This window comes from Stegastes partitus, unplaced genomic scaffold (genome assembly GCF_000690725.1).
Source record: "Stegastes partitus isolate 25-593 unplaced genomic scaffold, Stegastes_partitus-1.0.2 Scaffold459, whole genome shotgun sequence".
Classification (NCBI taxonomy): domain Eukaryota; kingdom Metazoa; phylum Chordata; class Actinopteri; family Pomacentridae; genus Stegastes; species Stegastes partitus.
This window is the reverse complement of record NW_007578190.1, coordinates 404,547-413,933: the sequence shown is the minus strand read 5'-3', so window position 1 is coordinate 413,933 and position 9,387 is coordinate 404,547. Positions and strand designations below refer to the sequence as shown.

General features: G+C 45.9%; 1 protein-coding gene across 1 annotated transcript; it reads right to left on the bottom strand.

The window, feature by feature from the left end:
- Positions 1 to 1,911: 1,911 nt before the first annotated feature.
- On the bottom strand, positions 1,912 to 8,895 carry proza (protein Z, vitamin K-dependent plasma glycoprotein a). The gene is made up of 9 exons (XM_008286580.1): positions 8,833 to 8,895; positions 7,376 to 7,510; positions 6,785 to 6,924; positions 6,633 to 6,657; positions 6,432 to 6,545; positions 6,204 to 6,338; positions 5,076 to 5,191; positions 4,875 to 4,992; positions 1,912 to 2,934 (listed from the first exon to the last, which is right to left on the bottom strand). The coding sequence occupies exons 1-9, from the start codon at positions 8,876 to 8,878 to the stop codon at positions 2,399 to 2,401; spliced, it is 1,365 nt and encodes a 454-aa protein (XP_008284802.1). The 5' UTR covers positions 8,879 to 8,895; the 3' UTR covers positions 1,912 to 2,398.
- Between the last annotated feature and the right edge of the window lie 492 nt (positions 8,896 to 9,387).

Here is a 9,387-nt window from a genome sequence, read left to right as displayed (position 1 = left end):
TCATCCAGAAGCCATTTTCCATCTCTTTATATCAGCACTTTGCTTTCCTTTCTCTGTCAGACATCCGTCACTCGGCCCCCTCGTCCCTTCTCCTGCTATGCTTCACTCTCAGCATTCGCGTCACGTCCTCATATCCCCATTTGCTCTGATTTTAAGCTCAATTCTGGGAATAAAACGAAACCCATGCGGTGATTGTTTGATATTTAAGTGGTTCATTTAACAGTACGAGTTCGGAGCTCGCGGCAGACGGAGTTTAAGTTTAGCTGCACCTCTCTCAGTGTGTGCTTTATGTGTGCCTCTGTACGCCTGATCATATAAATGGAACTGGCAGGGCTAGAGAGCAGCTCCAGACTCAGGAAGGAAGGAGCTCCACTCAAATTAATCTCCACTGGACGGCCCAGTAAAGGAGCACGGCCATTTTTGGGAGCAAGGAGCCATCTCCTAGGCGAGCACCATGGCAACAGCCAACGTGGGCCCCAGCCTCCCGAGCTGTCCTTTTCAAGCGCCCTATCAAAAGTGGCAGGCCAGGTTTTTTGTTGTGTGGCGTCTCTTACTCTCTCTCCCATTCTTCTGCCTCTCCCTTTCTCCGCCTGCATGACATGGTCCTGGCCTCGTCCGCCAGAGAGGCTGTGAGAAGGCTGCACAGGGTGAGCGTCTGTGGGAAAATGTTGCCAGACAACACCGCGGCATGTGACGGCGACGGCGAGCTAATGTCGCCTGCAAGACGGAGATGTGCGACTAGATCACAGTGTTTCTCATTCGGTTGCATCCAAATCACTGAAGTTGCACATTTCACGATTTACCTGCACGTCTTTACGTTTGAGATCTAGAATAAGTTATCTAACTCACTTAAATCCATCCAGACTTTGTGCTGCTTTATCTCAAACTTTCTTTTAAATAGAATCTTTCGTTGCTGTATTTGCTCTTGGATTAACAACATCAGCAATTTGGTACATCTCAACAGACATTCGTGGTTCCCAGAGGGGATTTCTTAATGTTTCCTTTACTGCCACCATGTTTGTTTGTTTGTTTGTTTTTTGGCTTTTAAGTTTCTTGTTTTTGAACCAGAACTGTTTGTTTGACCAAATAGCTACAGAACTACTGACCATCCCATCAGCTGGGCCCGTTAGCGCCAATTAGCAAATGCTAACGTGCAAATATGCTCATTAAGACGGACAAGCAGCATCTAGTTTTCTTTTTTGTGTTTATAAAGCGCTGAAGGATTGAAACAGAAACGAATGATGGAACTCGAGGTCCTGTAGTTCATAAAGTCAGGTGAATAAAACCCCAACATGCTAAAAGAGGAAACTCAACATCTTTCAGCGACCCTCAGACGTGCATTCGTCTTTGTAACGAGGGGTTTAATGAACTGTAATGCTCTCAGTCTGATCACGTCCCCCTCAAACATCACATCAGTGCACGAGCATCACGATCCACCGACGTCTGTCCCAAAGAACCAAATGCACGTCTGTTCCCACTGAGGAGGCTCTTCAGCTCGAGCTCCTGCCGTCCGTGCCCCAACAACAAACCTCAGAATCAAGTCAGAATCAAGCGGGCCTGTTGAGCTTTCCTAAACAAGCCGCAGAGCCTGATTGTATGTGAGTTGCTGCATGAGGCGGTGCACCTGCGTGGAAGCATCTGTCGTGCTGCTCAGCGCGTTTATTCCAGGATTTCACTCCACTCAGAGCGGTAGTTTCATATTTGTCAGTTTCATGCAGAGGAAGCTTGTAATAGAAATGCAGTGGGTGTAATCTGGCATTGTGGAACAGCCGTGTTTGGGATGCTGTTTTTTAAAACCGATTTTATTGTTTATTGTAGATCTGGAGCTTATCCTGTGATGTCAAACTCTGGACACGTCACATTCACATCCGCACGTTGCTTCCACAGACTCCACACAGACAGAGCAGACGCTCGGTGTGGTTTTAGGGTTTATTATTGACAGTAGATTAGAGCTTAATGTTGACAGGATTAGAGTTTCTTACATTCATAGAACACTGACAGGATCTTAAGGTTCATGTCAACCAGTACAGCTGAAACACTCAAAGGTTATTAAAAGGTTTGTCCACACCACAAAACACATGCTGAATAATTCACGCATCTCTCGCTGCTGCCGACCCTCTCGTTAGATACATGCAGTAAGTGCTTCTCTGTTTACGTTGCCAGAGCGCCACCTTGTGGATAAATGAGGCGGCGCACAGAGAGAGGCGAGTACAGTGTATATATATATTGTTAAGATAGTTCTGGATATTCTTAAAAGACAGACAGATGTGACTAATGACGGGTTTGAGCTAGAGGGAAGAAAATCAGATCAGATTCCCTGTTTCAGAATGAACCTGCGTTATCCTAAATCCACCGCCGGGGACCTCCGTGCACGCCCCTGACTGCATCACGGAGGGCTCTAGCGTGAACCCATGAACTGCTGCAGCCAGCCCAGGTGGCGCGACACTTTCTGGAAGATGTAGCCTTTGGTGCAGTCGGCGCCCGGCGGCCGACTCAGCACCCCGGTGAGGAAGAACACGTCCCGGTAGAGGGTGAGCAGCGGGCTGCCGGAGCTCATCTTGCAGTCTGCGTTGGCGCGAGCAGTGGTGCAGCCCATCTTGTTGGTCATCAGGTTGGGGTGAGTTTCCAGACACCGAGGCAGCTTCTCGTAGGCCAGCTGGTTGAGGGCGAGCGGGTCGGGGAATGCGGAGCCCTGCGTGGCTTCTGTCCAGCCGGTGACCACCGCCGGATACTCTCCGGACATCAGGATGCTTTCGGCAAAGTCTCTTTCCGGCAGACAGGCGGCGACCACGTCTCTCTTGAAGATGATGCGGTCGCGGAGCTCGATCACAGCCAGGTCGTTGTCAGGGCGACCCTCCTCCCAGCGCGGGTGAGTTTTAGTCATCTTGACGTACAGCGTCTGGCCGCCGCTCTCAAAGCTGCTGCTGCGCTTGCCTGAGGAGGTGCAGGGGAGGAAACACGATCAGCGTTACAGGCGCTAAAACACAAGGACGCATTCTGAAACAGAGAAACATCAGCGTAGCTCAGTACAGTTCTGAGGTACCAAAGTGATGAGAAGAGGCCCAATCAGAGACTAAACCTGCAGGGTGTCTGAACTACTCAATTCAGTCATTCAGCCAGAAAGAAGCTACCACCTCAGCAAGCTGCATCCTCAAAATGAACACATGAACGATGTCAATCCATCAACGCTGATGTTTGTTATTTAGTGTATTTAGTAGCGATGCCTCTGTGTGTCGGTCCAAAGTAAGATGTGATCAGTCATTAAACAGTGCAGTGATGATATTCTCATTGGTGACTGAATATCTGGGCTTCAGAGAGGCGTACGCAGGAATATTTTGGATAAATTTTGCTTCAGAAAAACGCATCACCTCAGTGGAAATAAGAAAATAAAAGCAATGCATGAGAAACTCCACTGATCATTTATTAACAAGTAGCTCCTGAACAACGACAAAGTCAAGAACAAGAGATTCTGTTTTTGTGTTCTCTCTGGTTTTCAGTGACTAACTGGTCAATTCTCAGGATAAAAACTTTGATTTACTTGGAGAGTTAAAACAAAAATAGGAACCAACAGAGAGAATTATAAAGCAGTGTTTACGAGTTTGTGCAGCTTCGTGGCTGCTTCAGAGTCAATCAAGAGTAATTTATAAAGAAAGCAAACGTTCTCTTATTGAATTGATATTTCTGAATTAATTAATACTGAAGGATTCAATACTACAGGAACTCTGCTCTCGTGTTCTTATGGTCTGTTTAGTTATTGGTTCAGGAGTTGTGAGAATGTTCCTGATTCGCTCCTCATGACGACTTTTGTTAAATGCAAAAGGAACAAAAACATGAATCACAGAGCAGCTCAGATTCAGAAAACAGACTTTGCACCAGTTTAAACCTGTTCATGTACTTCAGGGACATATTCTCTGAAAACAGTCCTGAGACAAAGTTCCCAACACTCACATGTGAAAACTCGTGTTTTAATTCAAACACAAGCGTGAATTTAGTTAAAACTGTCTGATGATATCTGCTTCACAGGTGGAAACATGTCAACAGAGACACACTTCTGTGCTTAAGATCACATTTTTACTGGGGAAGCAGAAATCTTCAACCACAAACCTGCAGTAACACCAGAGCTGCTTACGTTGGTGTTGTTATCAAATCTGCATTCATTTAATTAACAGATTGTCTCCATCCAGAAGTGTTTTTTTTCAGATTTACAATTCAACGTTTGCACATTATTTTCCACTAAAGAACATATTTTGGAAAACTGTAAATATATCTGACACATTTCTTTTTTGTACTACTTTTTTTTTTAAATGTATTATTTTCAGTGGAGCAGTGGAGAGAGACATGAAGGGGGGAGAAGAACGAGGAGAGACCTGCAGCAGAGGGCCGTGAGCGGGATTCGAACTCACGACCACTGCGTCGGGGAGCTAGAGCCCCTGTTCATGGGACGCCGTCATTGAAATGCCTTTTGCACACTTCTGTTGTACTCTTGTTGCACTGCACCCCACACAGGACTTTTCTACCTTTACTTGACATCTTACACTTATTGTACATTTTGTTTTTGTTTTTTTTTACTTCTAATTGTTTATTTGTGCTTATTTATCTGTCTTTATGTTGGTGGTAGCTCTATCTTTGTGCTGTAACAACCAAGTGCCCCCCTGGGGATGAATAAGTTATTTCTGTTCTATTCTATCACGCCCCTTTTTTGTTCTACTTTTTAAAGAAATTCCCAAATGCTTTGAAATGTGCTTGCCTGTGTGTTATTAAGTTTTGAGTTCATTAGTTTTGTGCATGTGTCCAGCCTGCTTTGTGAATGCTACACATCCGTGCTGCAGGTCTGCATGCCGCCTGTCGTTGATGCGTGGCTGTGTTTGACTCACCGACAACCACCTGGAAGGAGGGGTACTTGTTGGCGCACTGAGCTGAAGTCAGGACCAGGTTCTCCTTCAGTATGACTCCACTGCAGAAACCTTCTGACTCTGAGCTCTTCAGAAGAGCCTGCAAGCAACGAGACGTCGCGGTCAGAAACGTCCAAAGCGCCTGAAGACGTGCCGGTAGCGTGTCGAGCGTTTGCATCCTACCTGCCAGGGACACTCTGTAGACGTACAGCTGAGGCCTTCGAAGTTGCTGCGCACGTTGCTGGCCTGTCGGTCACTCCACTGACTCAGGCTGTTCACCTTACCACAGGGGTATTGGACTGACAGAAGACAACCATGATGATTACTGGCTCTCACCGTCAACATGCTTTTTTTTTTTTTTTACTGTGCTTTGTGGCTGCTGTAAACTTTGAGGTGTAAAATAGAAGCTGTGAAGCAGCCTCCCAGCTTCGATGTGTTTTCATCCTGACTGGGGCGGGAACAGCAGCTGCTCATTGGTTTCTGGAGCAAAACAGCCCAAAAATCAATGATGGTGAAATGAATCATCTCTGCAGTAATGTGAGCTGATGAAAATGGGCCTGGAAAGTTTATTTGAAGCCAATACGATGCTTTTTAAATATATTGTATTACTGGGCGCATCCTGTTGGCAGCACTGGAGAGTCAGAACCAAAGCAGAATCTAACTAGAACAACGTGATAGACTGCTGCCCTGCCTACATGCAGGTCAACGTGCTGCAGGGTGTTGGCTTGTGTTCATGCAGCCAGACAGTCAAACTACCTCCTGCTCAGTGAACTCTGACTGTAGACGGACCGGGCAGGACCCTTCTGAACAGAACATCTGTATAGTAAAGATATAAGAAACATCCAAAGCATTGTGAACCCAGAGCACGCCCACAGAAACGCTCAGCAGAGTTCTGAGAAGTACGACAAGAAAAGAGAATTGAATTTGGCCGAATCCCCCGACATCCTCCCATCAGCTCAACCACTGTGCAAAACCACGATCCACAGGGTCTGTGAACTTCTGTCGGACTCATGAGCGTTGTCTGGAAGGTGCTGCCTGGTTCAAAAACGGATTTTTCTGATGCAATGTTCCTCTCAAATTCTAATCCTCCCACTGTGTCGGGATATTGTGATGACCATCGTATGTTGTGTATTCTTTCCTCGCTGAAACAAACTGTGTTGGATGGACACTTTGCAGTGTTGGTCCAAGTTTGCGGCTCAAGTCTGGATTGGCAACGAGCTCTCCGCCCACAAAGAACATGTGACTTGCTGATATTTGTGCTGCAGTAGGAAAAATGCAGTTCGGTTGGACCGGCAGACAGAACGAGCGTACCTGCAGCCTCGCACAAGTCCTTGTTGGAGCTCTTGAGCCTCCATCCGCGGGCGCAGGAACACTCGTAGGACACGTAGCCCGGCTTACAGAACTGGGAGCAGCCCTTGTTCTTTTCCAGGGTGCACACAGTCTGGTCTGTGTTGTGGAAACGTAAAAAAAAAAGAAGGTTGCAGAACTCACAAAGCTCAGGAGAAGTAAACCAGCAACACGCTCACATCTCTCTCTCACCGTTTTCACAGTGGACGCCTGTGAAGCCCGACTTGCAGACGCAGTCGTAGCCTCCCACGCTGTCCGAACACATGGCTCCGTTCTTGCAGGGGTTGTCTGCACACTGGTCTCCATCTGAACACCGAGAGCAAACCCATGAGAATATCTAATGCACTGCTAATGGCTGTGCAGGGGTGGGAATCGTTTTATGGCAGCACTTACCGATGTAGACCGACCAGAAGATATCCTGGAAGACAAATGGCATGAGATGAGTGAACAGCTGCAGCTGCATGGTGTTTTTCTTTCACACCGAGCTTTTACCATGAAGAGGTCTGGGAAGTAAGGAATGAGGAGGGAATGGACAGGGAACCTACCGTGCGGTACGAGTCCTGGAAGAACCTTCTGGCCTCCTCGTAGGTGCACACCTTCTCCATGCAGGCCTGCTCCAGGGTGGAGGCCGAGCTCCTCTTCTGACGGGAGATCAGCGAGCTCGCCTGCTGCTTGTCCAGAAACACTGAGGGAGAAGTTCATGTCACAGCTGAGTTCACGCATTGATCTGCTCTGTTTTGTTTCACTGGGTCAGAAAATCGAAAAAAGTCTGTCTGGCGATGAAACCATTTTAAGATAATCAGCAAATATCTTCAGTCATTGTTAAAGTTTTCCAAATGAGGATCTGCTGCTTTTTCTACTTTTTATCTCACTGTAGACTGAAGACCTTTGATTGGACGATCAGTCAGACAGAACAGGCGACTGTCAGATCATTAAGATTAACTGAGTATGTGCCCAATAAACCGGGCGAATCGAACCTAAATGTGCAGCATTGAGGCTAAACGCCCCCGAAGCTCGAACAACGCTGCATCCACTCGCTGCTCTCTGCATTTCTGGCCTGATGAAGAACAGAACCTCTCCCACGTTGACCTTCATGTCGTCATTTCCCCCCAGTATCACCTGGCTGCCCCTCTCACCTGTCTCAGGGCTCTGAACGGCCGCCACAGCTCCGGCCAGCAGACCCAGCAGAGCCACGGACGTGCTCCAGGAGTTCATGGTGCCGCTGCAGCGTGTCCTGGTTCTGGTTCGATGTGAGTCCTGCACTGATTCTCCTGGAAACAAACACAGACACGATGCAAGCGTGACTCCAAAAGCACGACGAGCTGCAGAAGAACACGCAGCTGAGAAACACGGCGGTTCAGCTTCTCATGATAAACATCTGCTGGTGGTGATGAAGACACAGCAACTCGTTAGTCCTTTACAGAATGACTTTGAGCCATTCGATGCAACAAAATGTAATGTTGTTGTTGCTAAATGCCTATTTTTGTTGGTGACGCTTGATGATAAGAGTAACGGTCATTTAATTAAGTAATTCTCAATTAAAACATGATTTAATGCATGAATTATAAAATGATAAATTTGTGACGCTCACCATAAATGATCAGTAGAGGAATGTTCACATTTATAAAACATGAAAACAAAAAAACAACATCGTCTTCGTCGTATTGGGAGAACCAATGGTCCAACCTGTGGTCCAACTCCTCACGAGTTCAATGAAAATACGTTTTCTTTTCCCCCCTATTGTTGTGATCAAATATTTCATCTAGAAAGAACCTGACATGTTTAGTTTTGTGTTAAAAACATCTCCAGCCGACTTCATCACTTCTTCTTGTGATTGACTTTTCACGGCAGCTTCAGTTTTTTTTAAAACGACAGATTCTGAATCGACGACATGATGAGAAACATTTCAGGTTTTTATCTTTTAATAGTTGCTGAAATATTCACACAAATTTAATTTCATGTCTCAGAAAGTATTTGATGTTGACCAGAGATTTCCCAGATAGCATTTTTAAATATTCCACAATGTCTAGTCGGTGGATCAGAGCAGAAGATGATTTAGGACAGAACCAGTCACGTCTCATAGAAACATGAACATCATCAGGATGAATTCAGTTCCATAAACAGCTGATTTCATGGATTCATGGATGAAGTGAAACAGAACAAACATGAGCAGCATCCTGTTGTCATGCAGCCATTAAATCATCATGAGTCATGCAGTTGTTGAGGTTTGAGCAAATATGTGCTCATTTACTATCAAGGGTGGCCTTATCATCACCATCATCATCATCATCATTATTATTATTCTTATTATTATTATTATACAGGTCCTGAATCACGCTGTGCTCTGAATGATGGACATTATTCAGCAGTGGGTCCGTTTATAGCAGCTGTTACACAACAAAGATGGACACACAACAACATCCTGCTTTAACAAACACGATTCTGCTGCAGTTCGTCCACAAACACAGACACACAAGCTGCTGCTGCTGCTGCTGTCAGGGCGCATCACTCATCAGGCTGCTGCGCAACGACAACAACAACAACAACAACAACAACAACAACAACAAGAGCTGCAGTGATGCTCGCTTCCTACCTCCCGGCCCTGCCTGCTGCCTCTCCCCGCTGCTCCTGCCTCTCATACGGGCCTGTCGAGCCAGAACAACGGATGTGGATCACACCGAGCTGCGCCTGCGCACCGACTGCCTCAGGAGGCTGTGGTGACAGAGGTGAGCCGCTGGGGGGCGCTGCTACAACAATAATGCAGCAGTTTGCGTCAACCTTTTAAACCATCAATCAAGTGCAGTTTAAATTTCCACTCACTGAATAAGAAGAGAAAAGATCAAAATAGAACAAAATAGATCTTCATTTATTTTCTAATCTTGTCCGTCATGAGGGAAGATGAGCCGGATCACATTTTAGACTGTAGGATGAACTGCACCTGGTTATCAGGAATCTGTGAAAGTTCTGATTTTATTAATGTCAGAAAACAGCTGCATGAACATTAAACACCATCGAAAAGCACGATACTGCAACATTAAAGAAATGTTGGGAAAAAATAAAAACAATCAAATGTATCGCTGCTTTAAATACAACATACATATAATACATTTATAATAATAATCTATCTGCATCTTTATCTACATGCTAC

Coding starts and splice junctions, on each gene's coding strand:
- proza (XM_008286580.1), bottom strand. CDS start 8,878: ATGAGAGGCAGGAGCAGCGGGGAGAGGCAGCAGGCAGGGCCGGGAG. Junction 6,658..6,784: donor TCCAGGACTCGTACCGCACG/GTAGGTTCCCTG, acceptor TTTGTCTTCCAG/GATATCTTCTGGTCGGTCTA. Junction 6,339..6,431: donor AGGCGTCCACTGTGAAAACG/GTGAGAGAGAGA, acceptor TCCACAACACAG/ACCAGACTGTGTGCACCCTG.